The sequence below is a fragment of the Garra rufa genome, chromosome 8, assembly GCF_049309525.1.
Source record: "Garra rufa chromosome 8, GarRuf1.0, whole genome shotgun sequence".
Lineage (NCBI taxonomy): Eukaryota > Metazoa > Chordata > Actinopteri > Cypriniformes > Cyprinidae > Garra > Garra rufa.
Window position 1 is genome coordinate 12,167,777 of NC_133368.1, and position 22,215 is coordinate 12,189,991.

A 22,215-nucleotide genomic window follows, 5' to 3' on the forward strand; every position below is an offset into this window, starting at 1 on the left:
CTGGTGAATCCAAGTTCAAATGCTAAAACGGTCCATTCAAACCCTAACTGCTTAGCAATGTCCTGCACAGATTTCATGTTGATCACCGCATCCTAAAGGACAAAGTATAGTATCCACGGACATATAATGGGGAAATAAATCCTATGCAATATGTATAACAATATAATAGAGACGACTCACCTCTTGTGCCTTGTTTGGCATTTTATCCACTTACACAAGGATTCAATGTGGTTCCACAGGCAAGAATTGAGCTGAAACGCAAAGTCTGTCAGAACAGACAGTCTAATATAGTTCTACTTTCTTTTTACTTGAAATGAATTAAATTCAAATGTGTCATTTAAATTTGTGCTGTTGATGTTGAAGTGACTGGAGTGGTCAGTGGTTGTCAAAGAGACTGTCCAACACAAACCTGCCTGGTTAAAAATTAAAACGCTTTTACATTGAGAATTCACTTAGTGTAAGTGTAAGTGAGAATAATAAAAAAAAAATGATTGCATTTTAACACATAAGGGTTTGTTTTAGTATTATTCATATCACAACACTAAATAAGCATGTGTTTATAGACATAATATACCATGTATAATCTTAAAAGAGTTGTACAAATATATGCATCTAGTTCTTCAGCAGAACTGGCTCTGAACAGAATTGTGTGTGATTGGTTATACAGGGTTTGTACAGATACTGTAAAATGAAATTACAGGACTTTTCATTTTTTATTTTTTAAGGACTTCAATTAGATCTCACCTATGATTTGATGTTTTCCACTGTTTAAGAAAAAAAAGATTTTGAAAAAAGAAATTCACAAAACTGCTCCAAAATCCTGACCTGATAAATTATTCATGATACTCAAAGTACCGATCTAAATCAAATGATTCATGATACGCGAAGTGCCAATCTAAATACAATAATTCACGATACACACTCCGCAGTCCCGATCTGAATCAAATGATTCATGATATGTGATGCGTAAAATGATTGATTCTGAGTCAGACGGGTGGAGTTAAAATAATTATACAATTTATTCAATAATCTACAAATAAAATGCACATATTTCAGAAGTGCAATATAGACAACAATCCAAACAATAATCTTAACTGAAAGATTAATACAATGAAAAGTCCATACATCCATTAATTGGAATGTAGATATTAAATGAATAAGCCAATTAAAATCTGTTTAAAAGTAGTATACTTCTTTTAGGAAGATATACATCAATAAGGATTGTTAAGAAAATTAAATTTAACCAAATAACAAATAATGAAAGAAGAAAATATAAAATCTGAGGAAGATAAGTCTAACAGAAAAGTAGACCGTTTCAGGTGCACCCAGAAGAAGATTGAGAGCGGAGCAAAGGTTGAAGAGGTTGAAGTCTCCAGTCTACTCAACATGAAATTTACCAGACTCTTTATACCCCAAAACCAGACAGTTCAGGAAGTCTAGAGGTTTATGTCTGCTCGAGAATACAATGATAGACAGCAACAGATGGCAATAATAACCGTTTTGCAGAATTGCACTTTGCACCTCACGCTTATACATTAATGAAAATAGAAAAGACAAAGCTTGCATTTTTCTTACACATACACATATGCACATAAAACATATACTTCGAAGGATGAATAAAGCTTTCAGAACTATATTGAGTAGCTTAATCAATAAGACATAACCAAACTTCTAATATTTCAAGATGATTATTAATATGTGTTAATATTTCTATATTTTGATTAAGAACGCAATACTCATCTCAGCTCGTGATCTAAAGTGTTATTAATTTACATATTTGTCCACCAACCCAAACTTTAAAAAGGCACATTTAATAAGAAGTACTTCTTGTTCCAAGAATCGGTCTGTGTCTGAGGTCATGATAGATTTGATAAAATGTACGAAAATAACATAGGGCATACAGTCTCATGTCATGTCTCAAAAGGTCAGTCAGGGCAAAACTGTTAGAGCATTGAATACATATTCTAAAAAGATTAATAATGATATAAATATAATAATTCATAAGACATATTCATAATACAGTTAATAATGCATAATCCTACATATGAATATGCAAGTTCATGTTAATTTCATAAAGTTGACACATCAATATGCAAATGAATCGCAATATGCTTTCCGTAGTCCCGATCTGAATCAAATGATTTGCGATACACACTCTGAAGTCCCAATCTGAATAAAATGATTTGTGCTACGTGCTCCAAAGTCCCAATCTAAATCAAATGTTTTGTGATATGCTAAGTTCCGATCTAAATCCAATGATTTGTGATACATGCTCCAAAGTCCCGATCTGAATTAAATAACTCATGATACGCACATTTCGAAGTCCCGATCTTATTCAAATGATTTGTGATACACGCTCTGAAGTCCCAATCTAAATCAAATGATTCCCAATACGTACTCTGAAGTCCTAATATGAATAAAATGGTTTGTGCTACACGCTCGGAAGTCACAATCTAAATCAAATGATTCGTGATACACGGAGTTCCAATATAAATCAAATTATTTGAGATACACGCTTGAAGTCTCAATCTAAATCAAATGATTCGAGATACACGCTCCGAAGTCCCAAACTGAATCAAATGATTCTAAATCAAATTATTCTAAATCAAATGATTCGCAATACGCGCTCCGAAGTCCCAATCTGAATCAAATGATTCGCAATACGCGCACTGAGGTCCAAATCTGAATAAAATGATTTGTGCTACGTGCTCCAAAGTCCCAATCTAAATCAAATTATTTGAGATACACGCTCAAAGTCTCAATCTGAATCAAATGATTCGCGAAACACGCTCGGAAGTCCCAATCTGAATCAAATGATTCGCAATACGTACTCTGAAGTCCTATTATGACTAAAATGATTTGTGTTACGTGCTCCGAAGTCCCAATCTGAATCAAATGATTCGTAATACACGGAGTTCCGATCTAAATCAAATTATTTGAGATACACGCTCAAAGTCTCAATCTAAATCAAATGATTCGTGATACACACTCGGAAGTCCCAATCTGAATCAAATGATTCGCAATACGTACTCTGAAGTCCTAATATGAATAAAATGATTTGTGTTACGTGCTCGGAAGTCCCAATCTGAATCAAATGATTCGCGATACACGCTCGGAAGTCCCAATCTAAATCAAAAGATTCGCGATACACGCTCGGAAGTCCCAATCTGAATCAAATGATTCGCAATACGTACTCTGAAGTCCTAATATGAATAAAATGATTTGTGTTACGTGCTCCGAAGTCCAAATCTAAATCAAAAGATTCGCGATACACGCTCGGAAGTCCCAATCTGAATCAAATGATTCGCAATACGTACTCTGAAGTCCTAATATGAATAAAATGATTTGTGTTACGTGCTCGGAAGTCCCAATCTGAATCAAATGATTCGCGATACACGCTCGGAAGTCCCAATCTAAATCAAATGATTCGCGATACACGCTCGGAAGTCCCAATCTAAATCAAAAGATTTGCGATACACGCTCGGAAGTCCCAATCTGAATCAAATGATTCGCAATACGTACTCTGAAGTCCTAATATGAATAAAATGATTTGTGTTACGTGCTCCGAAGTCCAAATCTAAATCAAAAGATTCGCGATACACGCTCGGAAGTCCCAATCTGAATCAAATGATTCGCGATACACGCTCGGAAGTCCCAATCTAAATCAAATGATTCGCGATACACGCTCGGAAGTCCCAATCTGAATCAAATGATTCGCAATACGTACTCTGAAGTCCTATTATGAATAAAATGATTTGTGTTACGTGCTCCGAAGTCCCAATCTAAATCAAATGATTCGCGAAACACGCTCGGAAGTCCCAATCTGAATCAAATGATTCGCAATACGTACTCTGAAGTCCTAATATGAATAAAATGATTTGTGTTACATGCTCCGAGGTTCCAATCTAAATCAAATGATTCGCGAAACACGCTCGGAAGTCCCAATCTGAATCAAATGATTCGCAATACGTACTCTGAAGTCCTAATATGAATAAAATGATTTGTGTTACATGCTCCGAGGTCCCAATCTAAATCAAATGATTCGCGATACACGCTCGGAAGTCCCAATCTGAATCAAATGATTCCCAATACGTACTCTGAAGTCCTAATATGAATAAAATGGTTTGTGCTACGTGCTCCGAAGTCCCAATCTGAATCAAATGATTCCCAATACGTACTCTGAAGTCCTATTATGAATAAAATGATTTATGTTACGTGCTCCGAAGTCCCAATCTGAATCAAATGATTCGTGATACACGGAGTTCCGATCTAAATCAAATTATTTGAGATACACGCTCAAAGTCTCAATCTAAATCAAATGATTCGCGATACACGCTCGGAAGTCCCAATCTGAATCAGATGATTCGCAATGCGTACTCTGAAGTCCTAATATGAATAAAATGATTTGTGTTACGTGCTCCGAAGTCCCAATCTAAATCAAATGATTTGCGATACACACTCGGAAGTCCCAATCTGAATCAAATGATTCGCGATACACGCTCGGAAGTCCCAATCTAAATCAAAAGATTCGCGATACACGCTCGGAAGTCCCAATCTGAATCAAATGATTCGCAATACGTACTCTGAAGTCCTATTATGAATAAAATGATTTGTGTTGCGTGCTCCGAAGTCCCAATCTAAATCAAAAGATTCGCGATACACGCTCGGAAGTCCCAATCTGAATCAAATGATTCGCGATACACGCTCGGAAGTCCCAATCTAAATCAAATGATTCGTGATACACGCTCGGAAGTCCCAATCTAAATCAAATGATTCGCGATACACGCTCAGAAGTCCCAATCTAAATCAAAAAATTTGCGATACACGCTCGGAAGTCCCAATCTAAATCAAATGATTCGCGATACATGCTCGGAAGTCCCAATCTGAATCAAATGATTCGCAATACATACTCTGAAGTCCTAATATGAATAAAATGATTTGTGTTACGTGCTCCGAAGTCCCAATCTAAATCAAATGATTCGCGATACACGCTCGGAAGTCCCAATCTGAATCAAATGATTCGCAATACGTACTCTGAAGTCCTAATATGAATAAAATGATTTGTGTTACATGCTCCGAAGTCCCAATCTAAATCAAATGATTTGCGATACACGCTCGGAAGTCCCAATCTAAATCAAATGATTCGCAATACGTACTCTGAAGTCCTAATATGAATAAAATGATTTGTGTTACATGCTCCGAAGTCCCAATCTAAATCAAATGATTCGCGATACACGCTCGGAAGTCCCAATCTAAATCAAATGATTCGTGATACGCGCTCGGAAGTCCCAATCTAAATCAAATGATTCGCGATACACGCTCGGAAGTCCCAATCTAAATCAAATGATTCGTGATACGCGCTCGGAAGTCCCAATCTGAATCAAATGATTCGCGATACACGCTCGGAAGTCCCAATCTGAATCAGATGATTCCCAATACGTACTCTGAAGTCCTATTATGAATAAAATTATTTGTGTTACGTGCTCCGAAGTCCCAATCTAAATCAAATGATTCGCGATACACGCTCGGAAGTCCCAATCTAAATCAAATGATTCGTGATACACGCTCGGAAGTCCCAATCTGAATCAAATGACTCGCGATACACGCTCGGAAGTCCCAATCTGAATCAAATGATTCGCAATACGTACTCTGAAGTCCTATTATGAATAAAATGATTCGTGTTACGTGCTCCGAAGTCCCAATCTAAATCAAATGATTCGCGATACACGCTCGGAAGTCCCAATCTAAATCAAATGATTCGCGATACACGCTCGGAAGTCCCAATCTGAATCAAATGATTCGCAATACGTACTCTGAAGTCCTAATATGAATAAAATTATTTGTGTTACGTGCTCCGAAGTCCCAATCTAAATCAAATGATTTGCGATACACGCTCGGAAGTCCCAATCTGAATCAAATGATTCGCGATACACGCTCGGAAGTCCCAATCTGAATCAAATGATTCGCAATACGTACTCTGAAGTCCTAATATGAATAAAATGATTTGTGTTACGTGCTCCGAAGTCCCAATCTAAATCAAATGATTCGCGATACACGCTCGGAAGTCCCAATCTAAATCAAATGATTCGCGATACACGCTCGGAAGTCCCAATCTGAATCAAATGACTCGCGATACACGCTCGGAAGTCCCAATCTGAATCAAATGATTTGCAATAAGTACTCTGAAGTCCTATTATGAATAAAATGATTTGTGTTACGTGCTCCGAAGTCCCAATCTAAATCAAATGATTCGCGATACACGCTCGGAAGTCCCAATCTGAATCAAATGATTCGCAATACGTACTCTGAAGTCCTAATATGAATAAAATGATTTGTGTTACGTGCTCCGAAGTCCCAATCTAAATCAAATGATTCGCGATACACGCTCGGAAGTCCCAATCTGAATCAAATGATTCGCGATACACGCTCGGAAGTCCCAATCTGAATCAAATGATTCACAATACGTACTCTGAAGTCCTAATATGAATAAAATGATTTGTGTTACGTGCTCCGAAGTCCCAATCTAAATCAAATGATTCGCGATACACGCTCGGAAGTCCCAATCTAAATCAAATGATTCGTGATACACGCTCGGAAGTCCCAATCTGAATCAAATGACTCGCGATACACGCTCGGAAGTCCCAATCTGAATCAAATGATTCGCAATACGTACTCTGAAGTCCTATTATGAATAAAATGATTCGTGTTACGTGCTCCGAAGTCCCAATCTAAATCAAATGATTCGCGATACACGCTCGGAAGTCCCAATCTAAATCAAATGATTCGCGATACACGCTCGGAAGTCCCAATCTGAATCAAATGATTCGCAATACGTACTCTGAAGTCCTAATATGAATAAAATTATTTGTGTTACGTGCTCCGAAGTCCCAATCTAAATCAAATGATTTGCGATACACGCTCGGAAGTCCCAATCTGAATCAAATGATTCGCGATACACGCTCGGAAGTCCCAATCTGAATCAAATGATTCGCAATACGTACTCTGAAGTCCTAATATGAATAAAATGATTTGTGTTACGTGCTCCGAAGTCCCAATCTAAATCAAATGATTCGCGATACACGCTCGGAAGTCCCAATCTAAATCAAATGATTCGCGATACACGCTCGGAAGTCCCAATCTGAATCAAATGACTCGCGATACACGCTCGGAAGTCCCAATCTGAATCAAATGATTTGCAATAAGTACTCTGAAGTCCTATTATGAATAAAATGATTTGTGTTACGTGCTCCGAAGTCCCAATCTAAATCAAATGATTCGCGATACACGCTCGGAAGTCCCAATCTGAATCAAATGATTCGCAATACGTACTCTGAAGTCCTAATATGAATAAAATGATTTGTGTTACGTGCTCCGAAGTCCCAATCTAAATCAAATGATTCGCGATACACGCTCGGAAGTCCCAATCTGAATCAAATGATTCGCGATACACGCTCGGAAGTCCCAATCTGAATCAAATGATTCACAATACGTACTCTGAAGTCCTAATATGAATAAAATGATTTGTGTTACGTGCTCCGAAGTCCCAATCTAAATCAAATGATTCGCGATACACGCTCGGAAGTACCAATCTAAATCAAATGATTCGCGATACACGCTCGGAAGTCCCAATCTGAATCAAATGATTTGCAATACGCGCTCTGAGGTCCTAATCTGAATAAAATGATTTGTGCTACGTGCTCCGAAGTCCCAATCTAAATCAAATGATTTGTGATATGCTAAGTTCCGATCTAAATCCAATGATTTGCGATACATGCTCCAAAGTCCCGATCTGAAATAAATAACTCATGATACGCACGTTTCGAAGTCCCGATCTTAATCAAATGATTTGTGATACACGCTCTGAAGTCCCAATCTAAATCAAATGATTTACATTACGCAAAGGTCCGATCTGAACCAAATGATTCACAATACATGCTGTGAAGTCCCAATCTGAATCAAACGATTCATGATACACGGAGTTCCGATCTAAATCAAATTATTTGAGATACACGCTCGAAGTCTCAATCTAAATCAAATTATTTGAGATACACGCTCGGAAGTCCCAATCTGAATCAAATGATTCGCAATGTGCAAAGTTTCGATCTAAATTGAATGATTTGCGATACGCGACAGTGAATGATTTTGATGATTCAAATAGTATTATGGCATTAACTAAAAAGGCAAATTTATTTATAATTTAACTGCGTGTAAAGATACGTGCTTATTTAAAAAATAAAACACTTTCATAGATAGACTGTCTTTTAATAATTTAAGCAATTGCCAAGTATCTGTTCAGATATACTGCTATGTTTAAGGATTTTCCAGGCCTTAAAGGAACCGTATGTAGGATTGTGGCCAAAACTGGTACTGCAATCACTTTCAAAATACTGTAGAACGGTGTATCCCCTCCCCTCCCCCCCTGACTCGAGGTTGCCAGGAAGCTGCAGGATTCAGCAGGATCTAACAACAGTATCTGGCTGCTACAAGGAGCTTCCAACGGCAAGTGACGAGTCCTACACAGTCATTTGTTTTTCTTCTGTTAATTATGTTTATGCTTCACAATAGATGTTTTGCGAAGTGATCGCAAAAATTTACAGATGGCGATTAGCCAAATATTTCCTAAAGATGTACCGTAATACCACATTTCAGTCAGAACATAGATTGTTTTCATACCCTGCTAGTGGTGCGATATAAAGCTTTTTATGAACTCATTTAGCATGGGCGACCGTGGGAAATCCACTGTTTACGGAAGCAAAGTTAGCCAAACATGAATCTTAACGTTACCTGTCCAGGAGAAAATTAGCAACGTTGGCGTCTATCTTCAAATTCTTCTCCGTTTTCAGCCGTCTCCATCTTTCAAAGGCATCTCCTATACAAATCCTTGTTTTATTTTGGACTTTGTCACGACGTATTTCGGATTCATAAGAGGTCTTTTAGGTTTCGTAACGTTATACATGTTTTCTCCGACACGTTCGTATAGCTGCAGCTGTAACTAGAGCAGAGCTGGCAACCCAGATCACAAAACTCTACTGACTTCGTGATTGGTAGATAGTTGGAGGGTGGAGCCTCAGACCAAAACACAAGGGTTGTTCAATGCCGCCGATACCACAAAAAAATCTAGCATCGGAATCGGCGAGTACTTGAACCCACGTACCGATCCGATACCATTTTGTTAAGATATAAGTTATTCCCGCTAGCAAATCAGAAGCTAGTTCTTCTTCGCGCCTCAGAATGCAAACAGTGTTGCCACAAGCAACCACTGTTTAGAGCAGCGAAGAAGAAATACAAATGTGCTAGCAGTTTGTCTGCTAAAACGGCGGCATGTCTCATATGTAGGGCTTTATGATTTCTGCGATGCGGAAAACACGGAATCGCGGAATCCAGTCAAAATGGAATTTACAGTTTAACGCGGAACGTCACGGAATTTGTCAAAGTTTGATGCATTAATCAAAGTTATACTACAGGGCCGTTGAATGCTTGAATCTGATTGGCTAACGAACGTTCTAGAGGTGTGCATTATATTCAGGGAAACGCACGGCGAACGTAGTTCCAGGCAGCTTTAGACCGCAGTGCATGTCTATATCACTTCGCCATACGATTTCAGTTATTTCAAAGGTCCTTACAGCCCAAAACAGCAAAATAACTAAAACCCACAATGACACTGGCCAAGCTAATAAATACAGTAAACATCAGGATAAAAACGACAGATTATTTCCATGTTTTTTTCCACAATATATTACGTTTTATTATGTACGGAAAGCACAAACTATTTCTCTCGCCCTCTCTCACTCAACTCACAGACGCACACACATAACGTTACAGTTTGCAGACTTTGCACTGGCGTTAGCATTCGCGCTATTAGCTAATGTTGTTAGCGCTGCTCTGACGATTAACAACTTAAAAACGACATGACAGCTCTCACAAGCGAGGTAACAACGGCGTGGTCTTGAAGAAAATGAACTTAAAGTTTAACTGTTAGTAGAGACGATGCTGCCAGTCACCCTTGAGAGACACAGATGTGAGAGAGGTAAAGTCATACACTTAGTTTTTCTCTCCCTCACTCTTTCCGTCTGTCTGCTTGTCTTTCGGTCTGTCTAAACCTCATTATTAACGGCATTATTTTGCTATTAATAGCCCAAGCGTTGTTACTAGTTCTAAAATGACGTTTTGGAACTAGCAACGAAGCTGTTGAATGAGCTGCGTAAGAAATTAATCCTACTCACAATAGGGTTTTAAGGATAAAAACGGGACGAATGTCTTGAAATATATCATTTGATCGATGTCTTGAGGTGTGGTAACTGTAGTATAAGCGGAATAATTGACTTCGGGCCGTAGAATTCTGCGAAAATAATGCACACCCGAGGTGTAACGGCCACTCCGCTTCGCGTCGTGACCGCATCACCACCTCGGGTGTGCATTATTTTCTAAGAATTCTACGGCCCGTCGTCAATTATTCCTTACGTAGTTCATTACACTTAAATCAAATCGTGATATGGACTAATATTAAGCCGAAAACCGACTGTTTAAATATGAATTAATGCGTGGTTCTGTTTTAATGAATTGTACAGGCGCGTGGTTTGTTTACTCCTTGTACTGAAGCACGCGGGACACTTGCGGTAATATTAAAGGGCTCCAGACTGTGACCAATTTTTCTGCCAGTGTTATTAATTTTCGTGAGCGGTCACACTGGCGCAACCACCGCGTTGTTCAACTCATAAGCTCTGCCATTTCTGTCTCAGATGAGAAACATAAAATGGCACGCGAAACGAAAGTGAAACTAACACAACACGTTTGAGCTGCTCAGCGCTGACAGTTTATCAGCTTGGACTGCAATGCAAACAAACTTGCACAAACCCCGAACAGCTTTATTCGGGAGCCAACGTTGATTTTGCAACACTGTTACTGCTGCGAGATGCAGTGAGGAGCATTTGAAAATGCCGCACAATGAATAAGGTTGCTGCGAGATCTAGTGAGAATCTTTCAAATTCTGGCCAAAATTCTCTGTTATAAACAGGGCTGATGTACGTTAGAAAACCAGATTAGTAATACTAACTATATGAAAAAATATTACTGTCAAATGTATGTCATATAATAAAAATACTCTAGTTCACTGTATATATCACTGTATGTTTGTTTTATTAAGGGATAAGTCTGAAGCACACCATAAAATAATTTATTAGTATTATTTACAGCTGTATATACAATTACACACCCAGGTAGAGGTCTGCATTCCCGCGGCTCTCCCGCGGGAACCGCGGGACCCGACCAGAATTCTTGCGACGCGGGAATAAATTTCCAAATAAAAGCGGTTGCGGTCGGTAACTCCGGTGTAATTTGAACGGGAGCGGGCGGTAACAATATCCCGTTCCCGACGTATTTTCTGAACAGCAAATCTGAGCTTTACTCATTTTTATCGAGCACCTGTCGGCAACAGCCTGCGCTGATAACTGTTATGCACTCGCTGCACTCATGGACCAGTGCTTTCTGCGTCATGCATTTTATTGGCAAGGTCTCATAGGCGCGGAAATGGGGTACTGATGGTGTTTTTCTGTGCGCAAATGTTTATCAGCGTTACTCCAGAGCGCAAAGCCACGTTTGGAGTGCCAAAATCTTCATAAAGTTATGCTGACTGATTTTTCGCAATCCGTGTGGTTGTTAACTCCTGACCCAAACCCGTCTTTTTTCCGCTTTGCCAAAACAATTTATACTACTACGGCAATTAAAATGTTCAGTTTTGTATGTAATGGAAAAGTGATTATAATTTCGTTTCTTTTTTATTAAGTTAATTTAGAAAAAAGCGTTTGGAGCATTTTTTGTTCGTTAAACGTAAGCTTTTTGTTTCTTAAAGTAACGACCAAGCGGAGTTGACCTACTCTGTGTTTGAATTTGACTTCTCAGAATTGGCTACATATATAGATATAAATAATAATATATAAATGTGCGCTATTTGGCGCATGTCTGTGCAGAGAGTGGAAGCTAAAATGCATTTAGGCTCAAGCCCGATCACTTACATTTTTTTTTTCAGTGTAAACTATTTAACCGTTGTTTTTGTCAGACATGATAAATATATATAGAAAGCTTTAAATTAGTACTTAACGAAATAAAACAGATCGAAAACAAAAACTCTTTTATTATGCAGCTAATCCGTAAAGATGAATTTCTCTCTAAAGGTGCGTCCAATGAGGAGATGGATGAGGAGGATCGTTAAAAACTCAGAAAACACAATAGTTTATAAATAAATTATTAAAATATCTCCTTACTATTTCACAGTCATGTTGATTATTTTTGCTGGTGCTTTGTGACAAGCTACTGCCTACTGCGTGCACTTTTTTATCACCATTGAATGTATAAAATATAATTGTAGCCCGCATTTGATCTATGATGGGGTGAAATACAGGGCTGTAATATACGTCTTAACAGTGGAACATGGAAATATAATAGATGTACTGCGAAAAAAAAGTTAAACTCGATATTGTTTCCTGATGGTTAAATGTGAGATTCTGGAAACGAGAACTAATTTTAGCGGGAACGGTCGGGTCGGGAAGAAAATTATTCTAAGCGGGTAGCGGGTGAACAAAGTGTGAATATATAGCGGGAGCGGGTGGGTGCGGAATAAAACCTCGCGGGAGCGGGCGGGAGCGGGACTAGAAAAGCAGTCCCACGCAGACCTCTACACCCAGGTATCGGATTAGTACTCGGTATCGGCCGATACCCCGAGCCCAGGTATCGGAAATTCGGAATCGGTATCGGGAAGGAAAAAAGGGTATCGGAACATCTCTACAAATGACAACAATAATATCAGTTGAGGGCTGCAACTTGCACTTTTAAATGACAATATCCTGGCCGGACCACTGTTGTCAGTGATATAAGTATTTGAAATGAACATGATTTCTTAATGTCTAGTGACATGTCAGGGCCATTTTATGATTAACTGACATAAATTTCTTACATATTGTTCCTTTAAATTTCAAAAAGTCAAAAGTACTTTAAGCACCTTGTATGAACCCTGGTTATAATACGTTATGTTGGAAAAAAAAAATACATGTAAAAAGAAATAGGCTAATTTGTCTGACACCAAAATACATCAGCCCATATCTGCTAAAAGAATAATTAAAACTAACTACCTTTGTTATTATTTTGTCTGTAGTATTTCAAGATGGTGCATACCAAATATTGTGCAAAATAGATAAACAGCCTAGGGCGGTGAACAGTATGTTTTTTCATAAACTCAAACATTCTCTTGAATATCATCTTTCAGTTTTGCTGACATCCTTTGATTCGTTACAGTATGAAACATTTCCAAACAATACATTTCAGTTCAAAAGCCTTTTATTCAACATTTGAAAAACATACTATCCATTCCCTTCCATCATAAACAGGTTCTTTAAAAAAAGAAAACAAATGTTACCATTTGATGTGCAAATGTCTTGTCCACAGTGCTCTGTATCATGAGCATCATGTAAACATACAATCTAGAATGGCTGTCATTTATTCTAGGCTGCATTTGTACTTCAACAGCAGTATACAGTGTTTTACAGTCCATCTCATCTGCTTTTACAAATGCATCATATCACCCAAATCATTCTCTTGCCATATGTTGCAACATAATTAACAGCATTATTAAAAAAAGTAATGCAACTTGCGCGACAGAAACCAATCAGGTAGCACTCTGGTACTACCGGTTATCTAGTGTAACAATGCAAGTTAACAATAAAAGTGCTATTTGAGAGACAATGACTTATTCTTATTAAATCATAACATCTACCAAAACCAATACTGTCCTTATGTTCATATATAATTATTCATATCATTTGTCAATTGGTTTCAATGGTTAGAAAATTGTGCTGCAATTAGGTAAATTATTTGCACGTAAACACTTGAATGCATAATGCTCTAGGTTTCAGCCATCAGGCATATTGCAGTGGTGCTGTATTGCATTTGTTAACAGTACTTTTCAACTTCAAATCACTTGATGTTATTTTATTTCCACTTCAGGTCTAGAAGCAACAGTTGTGCCCAGCCAGCTGGGCCTGAGACATTAAGGTCAGAGCAGTTTAATAGCAGCCATCCCTCCAGCTGCCATCACGCAGGGCGCTCAGAGCAGAGACACTCTTCGGCGGAGTGAGTAAACTGCAATGACAGTGACTAGTGTTAATGACAGCAATACAGTTGAGCTCAAAAGTTAACATACGCCTTGCAGAATCTGCAAAATGTTAATTATTTTACCAAAATAAGAGGGATAATACAAAATGCATGTTATTTTTTATTTAGTACTGACCTGAATATGATACTTCACATAAAGACATTTACAAGAGAAAATAATTACAGAAATGACCCCGTTCAAAAGTTTACACACACTTGATTCTTAATACTGTGTTGTTACCTGAATGATCCACAGCTGTTTTTTTGTTTAGTGATAGTTGTTCATGAGTCTCTTGTTTGTCCTGAACAGTTAAACTGCCTGCTGTTCTTCAGAAAAATCCTTCCAGTCCCACACATTCTTTGGTTTTTCAGCATTTTTGTGTATTTGAACCCTTTCCAACAATGACTGTATGATTTTGAGATCCATCTTTTCACACTGAGGACAACTAAGGGACTCATATGCAACTATTACAGAAGGTTTAAATGCTCACTGATGCTTCAGAAGGAAACATGATGCATTATGATCCAGGGGTGAAAACTTTTGGACAGAAGGAAAATGTGTACATTTTTCTATGTAAGCCCATTTCCGCCACTGAATAAAAAATAAAAAGGTAATTGCGACTTTTTAATCTCACAATTCTGACTTTTTTCTCGCAATTTCAAGTTTACATCTTAAAGTTCGGACTTTTTTTTACTTTTTTTTTTTTACTTAGACAATTGCGAGCTGTAAAGTCAAAATTGTGGGATATAAGCTCACAATTATGAGAAATAAAGTTGGAATTGCGAGATATAAACTCGAGACTTTTTTTCACGCAAATTGTGATTTTGTGAATTATGAAATATAAACTTGCAATTGCGAGTAATAAAATCCAGCTCTGAGGAGAAAAAAAGACTGAGTTTATATCTCACAATTCGGACTTTAATTCTTAGAATTGCAAGTTTATATCATGTACTTCTGACTTTATAACTATTATGAGTTTATATCTCACAATTCTGAGAACAAAAAGAGATGTAAACTCGAAAATGTGAGAAAAAAAGACAGAATTGTGAAATAAAAAGTCACAATTGCTTTTTTAGTTTTTATTCAGTGGTGGAAACGGGCTTCCATATTTTTCTTATTTTGCCTAAATACTGTCCTTCAGAGGCTACAGAAGTCACTTACATGTTTCCCAGAAGACAAAATAAGTTACATTTACCATGATCTTCAAATTCCAAAAGTTTTGCTTAATGCAGTGTTTTTCCTTCTGGAGCATCAGTGAGCGTTTGAACCTTCTGTAATAGTTGCATATGAGTCCCTCAGTTGTCCTCAGTGTGAAAAGATGGATCTCAAAATCATACAGTTGTTGTTGGAAAGGGTTTAAATACACAGAAATGCTGAAAAACCAAAGGACCTGAAGGATTTTTCTGAAAAACAGCATCAGTTTAACTGTTCAGGACAAACAAGGGACTCATGAACAACTATCACTAAACAACAAAACACAGCTGAGGATCATTCAGGTAACAACACGGTATTAACAATCAAGTGTATGTAAACTTTTAAACGGGTCATTTTTATAAATTCAACTATTATTTTCTCTTGTGGACTATATGTAAATTTCCCAATAAGGATCAATTTGTAAGCATCACAAACTTCTCCTGGACGAGAAGCCTCAAGTGAATGTTCAGTAATACATTGGCACAAGTATAGGAGGAAGAATTGTGAATGATTACCTGCGCATGGGCTGGGCAATTTTACTACGTGCGGCCCCATTTGTCCCAACAAAGGAAGCAGGACGAGGTAGAGCGCTGCGACTGGAAGAGGGGGCACTGGGTTTGCTGGGAAGGGGGATGCTGCTGCTGGGGATAGAGTTGAGACTGACAGAGGAAGGCATTGTGGTGGCACTCTGTATGGTTGGGCTCACGTACGCTGTGGCTTTCAGAGGGGGCCGTGTCAAGAAGTTGCCCACGCTCTGAACTCGCTGCTGTAACTGGCCCGGAGAGGGAACTGAAATTGAACAGACAGCAATAAAATTTTATGATAATGTGTGATATAATCTGCTACAAGATAATTCTCATCATTTAATGGTGTTTTGACAGTGTTATAGACTTACTTGCAGACTGTATCTTGGCCAGAGCACTGTGGGAATCAAAACTCTGACTGTTTCGGAGTAAGGAGAAAGGTGAGGACGATGTGGCAATCTGACTGGTCGGAGCAGGAACATTAGGCACACTGATGACGCTGGGAATGCTGGGAGCTCGAATTAGGTTTGGCATGCTCCTCCGTAGCTTGTCTGAAAAAAAAAAGACAATGCATGCTGAAATGTTCAAGTACTTAGGTAAGGTATAGTCTATATTCAATGAACACTACCAGTCAAATGTTTTTGAACAGTAAGCCTTTTAATATTTTTTAATATCTTCTGCATTCCAAGCCTGCATTTATTTGATTTATTTGAGTACAATAACTGTTTTCTATTTGAATATATTTTAAAATGTAATTTATTCCTGTAATTCCTGTAGCATCATTACTCCCATGATCCTTCATAAATCATTGATCCTTCAGAAATCACATGATCTATTCTAAAAGATTTATTCAATTCAATTCAATTCAAGATTTATTATCAACATTTTTATTAAAATTAACGCTGAAGTACTGCAAGGCTATTTACTTTAAGGCCATTTAGTTTGGTTTCCAGACACAAGATGGCGCCAATCAATGATCTATTCTACCGAACAGCCTTCATATCAAAACAGAGAGAGACAGACAGCATATGCTGGTTAGGTATGTTTTGGTGCTGGGATGCTGGTTTTAGCTGGTATATGCTGGTCCCTTGCTGGTTTTTGCTGGTTTATGCTGGTCATGTTGCTGGTTAATGCTGGTCCTTTGCTGGTTTATGCTGGTCCTTGACCAGCAACATGACCAGCATAAACCAGCAAAGGACCAGCATTAACCAGCTAAGGACCAGCATAAACCAGCAAGGGACCAGCATAAACCAGCATAAACCAGCTAAAACCAGCATCCCAGCACCAAAACATACCTAACCAGCATATGCTGGTTTTTTCAGCAGGGTGAAGTGACCAGTACCAATATGTCACCATAAAGAATGGTCAAATAACAGTTTAGAAAGATTTTAGTAATATATCTGAATGCTCAATGCTGTGACTGAGCAATGAAAATAAGGAATTCTCAAGAGCTGTGTAATAAAACCTTTAAACAATAAAAGAGCAACTGAAAGGAAGGATTTTACTACACATGTTGGAAAACCAACTATTAAACTTGCCTAAAATGTAGTTCCAACTTGTTGAATTGCTAGTGTTAGCAGTGTATTTTCACTCTATGCTTGATAAGAGTTTGTGCAGTAGTGGTGTTCTGAAATGTTACTTAATATCCTAATGATTTTTGCCATAAAAGAAAAAATCGATAATTCTGACTCATAATTGTGGGGGCAGCCATGGCCTAATGGTTCGATTCCCAGTTCCCACACCGGCAGGAATTGAAGGTGGGGATTGTGAATGAACAATGCTCTTTCCACCTTCAAGACCATGACTGAAGTGCCCTTGAGCAAGGCACTGAACCCCCAGTTGCTCCCCGGGCGATGGAGCAATGGCTGCCCACTGCTCCGGTGTGTGTTCACAGTGTGTGTGTGTGTGTGTGTGTGTGTGTGTGTGTTTGTTCACTTCTCACTGCTGTGTGTGTGCACTTGGATGGGTTAAATGCAGAGGGCCAATTTCGAGTATGGGTCACCATACTTGACAATACGTCATGACTTTCACTTTCACTTTACAATGTATTGCTGACTATTGCTTTCTCATCCAATATTTTGAGGAGACACTGCCTCCCTTGCCTCCTCCGAGGAAATTCCCCCTGGTGTGTATTCTGACCTGTGTTGGCTCTGAAGCTCTGGGTCTCTGTAGCTGTGCTGGAGCTGTGGTTGGGCATGTGCAGCTGCTGGTAAGTCAGGCTGTTGAGGTACTGAGGCGTGGAGGGGCTGCGCCGGCAGTCTTTCATGCTGGAGAGGTTCTGTGAGTGGGATGTGCTGCGCTGCATGGAGGACGTCCGAAAGAGCCGTGGCTGCGGAGCGGATAGCTGATCGTACTCCTCCTCTTCCTCCAGCTCAGCCTCACTCCTCATGCTCCTGCGTGCACCTGTGTGCACTGAAAAACTGGCACTGCGGCGTGTGGCTGTGGCAGCGGTGCTTGCGTACTCCTGCCGTAGACCTAAACACAAACATGTGTGTCAGTGGGTTTACATAAAGCATCCTAAATACAAAATACATTTTCAACCCCATTCCACACTTTTAGAAAGTATATTAAAAAATGTCAGTAATCTAACGGCTTTTGGTTCCCATTGACTTTTGACAACCATTTTTGTTTTTAAGCGACAATACTATAGAAATGAAACTTGGCTATATTTTAGAGTAGTCAATGTGCAGCTATATAGCAGTATAGATTTACTGTCCCCTGAAAATAACTCAGCATACAGCCATTATTGTCAAAATAGCTGGCAACAAAAGTGAGTCCACCCTAAGTGATAACAGCAGTATGTTGTTTAACCATGCAAAGCCACATGTCCTATTCATCATGTTTATGTTTTTGTCTGCCTGACAGGACCATACAAAGTTATTAAAGCAGTTAAAGTTAGGTGCTTAATGTACAATTTTCTCATACTGACCACTGGATGTTCAACATGGCATCTCATGGCAAAGAACTCTCAGAGGATTTAAGAATTAGAATAGTTGTTTTCCACAAAGATGGCCAAGACTATTAGAGGTTCAGTAACACCCTGAAACTGAGTTACACTACAGTGGTCAGGGTCATACAGAGGGTCGAGGGTTGCAAGGGTCGATCAACGAAGTCGAGCACTCGTTCTGTGCATCTGGCTTTAAAAAACAGTTGCATGAGTGCTGCCAGCATTGCTTTAAAGGTTGCAGAAGTAGAAGGTCAGCTTGTCAGAAGAAAGCCTCATCTGAAGCTGGCTCACAAGAAAGCCTGCAAACGGTTTGCTGAAGACAACCTGTCCAACAGCATGAATTACTGGAACCATGTCCTGTGGTCTGATGAGACTATAAGATAAACACGTTTGGCTCAGATGGTGTCCAGAATATGTGGCGATGCCCTGGAGAGAAGTATCAAGAAAATTGTGTCTTGCCTACAGTCAAGCATGGTGGTGGTAGCATCATGGTCTGACATGGTACTCACTTTTGTGACATACTGTAGGTTTGGAATGACATGAGGGTGGGTAAATGATAACAGAATTTAAATTTTTGAAAGAATTATCCCTTTAATAGAATCTACAATGCAATATATTAAAGCAGACGTACTCTCCTCCTGCAGTCGGGCCATGACCTCCACATCGGTCATGTCCTGAAGCTTATAGCTCATAGAGATGGAGTCGTCCTCCAGCTCAGAGACACTGAGCTCACTGTCTACGGACGACTGAGGACTGAGAGGCCTTTGCCGATGGCTATTACCTGAAAAAGACATGGAGAGGTGCATTTATTTAAAGTGCATTTTTATACTGATCGAAAATCACAGTTTTTTTTAGTACACAAAATATGACACATTTTAAAAGACATCACAATAAACATTACTTATGAAGTATGTAAACTAAATGAAACATTCACTAATAATGTTTTTAGTTTTATCTTAAATGAAAATTCTACTATAATATTTATGGTGACCTATGCTAAGTAACATTTTGGCTCTTTTTACTTCATATGAATGTTTTTGTCTTCAGGGAAAGAAATATTTTTGAGAATTAGTAGATCGAAATCGTGAAAACCTCTATTCTTAAGGCTCATGTGACACTGAAGACTGGAGTAATGATGGTGATAAATTCAGCTTCGCCACCACATGACTAAATTACATTTTAAAATATATATTAAATAGAAAACATTTTATATATTTAATAATATTTCACAATAGTACTGTTTTTGATCAAATAAATGCAGCCTGGGTGAGCATAAGACCCTTCTATTAAAACCTTATCAACCCCAAACTTTAAAAGACTCACTGGAAAGATTGTGTGCATGCTTGCATGATGGGATATCTTGATCAAGCTTACTGTGTGTAGCCGTGTGATAGAGGAATGTGGGAGATCTTTCGGTTAGGCTTAAGCAGTTCCTCCCTGTGAGAGACTTCAGGTGGTTTGGTGAAGGTGGATCTAGAGAGAGGTGATAGATATATTAGACTACGGTGAGTAAAAATCACCATCACAATAAGCAAAGCTATAAAGACTACATCTTTGTTGAGTTATCACTTACTGTCCAATGTAAAATCTGTGTCCTGAAGCAAAACCAGTTGAGAACCACTGATCTAATGCATATAAATCTATAATCCAACTAAGACCATTTGCAGACCTTCTGTGACCGAGTATCACAACCAAATCTTTGTCTTGTGTAACAGATGCTGCAACCGCCACTACCAGACCCCATAAGGTCATCACAACTCATCAGTGATGTCTCACATTTCACATGGCTTGAAAAATGCTGAGCTGATCGAAGGAAATGATACCTGATGCCTGTATAAAATCAGTATGTTCTTTCTCAGCTTTTCTGACTGCTACGTCTTTGTTTCTCAACTACCTAGTTTATCAGTATATTTCAATCAAAAATTAGTTCAAAAACAGTTCTATGTTATACATACTGTATGACCCCTGTAAAAAAGAAGAGCACTTAAAGTGACAGTTCACCCAAAAGTGAAAATTCTGTCTTCAGTTACTCTCATGTCGTATCAAACCTGTAAGACCTTTGTTCATCCTTAGAACACAAATAAAGATATTTTTGATGAAATCCGAGAGCTTTCTGACCCTGTATAGACAGCAGGACACAATCAAGGTCCAGGAAGGTAGTAAGGACATTTTTCAAATATGTGACAGTATTGGTTCATCTGTAATGTTATGAAACTATGAGAAAAAAAAAACGACTTTATTCAACAATTTTTTCTCTTCTGCGTCAGCTTCTGCCGTGGGTCAGAATGCTCTCAGGTTTCATTAAAAAATCCTTTCTGTTCCGAAGATGAATGAAGGTCTTGCGGGTTTGGAACAAAATGAGGGTGAGTGACTAATGACAGAATTTTCAAATGTGAAATGTCCCTTTAAGAGTCCTTCTTTTTCACAAGGGTCATATGTATAATATAGAACTATTATTAATTTTTGATTGAAATATACTGATAGTAAAGTACTACAGTACTAAAAGTAAGCTATGTTGTTTTAACAAGGGCTTGTATAATACACAGTATAAATGATATAGTTTATTAAGCATACAATACAGAATCTCTATTAGGCAGTTAGGAAGAGTTAGAGAAAGTATGTAATGAATAATAATGAAAAGGGGTTTCGTGTCTAGAGTTAGAATGAGTGAGGCACACGTGTTACCTGTTTGCTCAGTTAGTGCAGGTTTAGTAAAGGGTTTAGAACAGCTGCTTAAAGATGAGAGTCCATCTACAGGACTGTACAAAACGCTTGAAGAGAGGACGCCCCTCCATCTTTTGACTAATGGGAAAAGAGAAGTGCAATTAATTAAAAAAAAAAAAAAATCACACACAGCAACATTAATATACAGTTGAGGTCAAATGTTTACATGCAGCTTTAAGAATCTGCAAAATGTTAATTATTTTAGCAAAATAAGAGAGATCATATAAAATGCACATTCTTTTTTATTTAGTACTGACCTGAATAAGATATTTGACATAAAAGATGTTTGCATATAGTCTACAAGAGAAAATAATAGTTGAATTTATAAAAATGACCCTGTTCAAAAGTTTACGCACACTTGATTCTTAACACTGTTGTTTCCTGAATGATCCACAGCTGTTTTTTTTTGTTTAGTGATAGTTGTTCATGAGTCCGTTGTTTGTCCTGAACAGTTAAACTGCCCGCTGTTCTTCAGAAAAATCCTTCAGTTCCCACAAATTCTTTGGTTTTTCAGCGTTTTTGTTTGAATCCTTTCCAACAATGAGATCCATCTTTTCACACTGAGGACAACTGAGGGACTCATATGCAACTATTACAGAAGGTTCAAACGCTCACTGATGCTCCAGAAGGAAACACAATGCATTAGGAGCCAGGGGTGTAAACTTTTGCACAAGATGAAGATG

At 38.3% G+C, this 22,215-nt stretch overlaps 1 protein-coding gene across 1 annotated transcript; it reads right to left on the minus strand.

Annotated features, from left to right (window-relative positions):
• Positions 1 to 13,425: 13,425 nt before the first annotated feature.
• Positions 13,426 to 20,389, minus strand: LOC141341130 (SLAIN motif-containing protein 1-like). The gene is made up of 5 exons (XM_073846272.1): positions 20,183 to 20,389; positions 19,440 to 19,589; positions 16,233 to 16,412; positions 15,853 to 16,126; positions 13,426 to 14,130 (listed from the first exon to the last, which is right to left on the minus strand). The coding sequence occupies exons 2-5, from the start codon at positions 19,498 to 19,500 to the stop codon at positions 14,055 to 14,057; spliced, it is 591 nt and encodes a 196-aa protein (XP_073702373.1). The 5' UTR covers positions 19,501 to 19,589; positions 20,183 to 20,389; the 3' UTR covers positions 13,426 to 14,054.
• Positions 20,390 to 22,215: the final 1,826 nt, after the last annotated feature.

Excerpts from the sequence above, each read along its gene's own strand:
- LOC141341130 (XM_073846272.1), bottom strand. The coding sequence starts at position 19,500 with ATGAGCTATAAGCTTCAGGACATGACCGATGTGGAGGTCATGGCCCGA. Across the intron at positions 16,413-19,439 it reads GGCCCGACTGCAGGAGGAGA|ACAAGCTACGGAGGAGCATG; the intron begins GTACGTCTGCTT and ends TTTTTTTTTCAG. Across the intron at positions 14,131-15,852 it reads ATTGCCCAGCCCATGCGCAG|TTTACTCACTCCGCCGAAGA; the intron begins GTAATCATTCAC and ends CTGTCATTGCAG.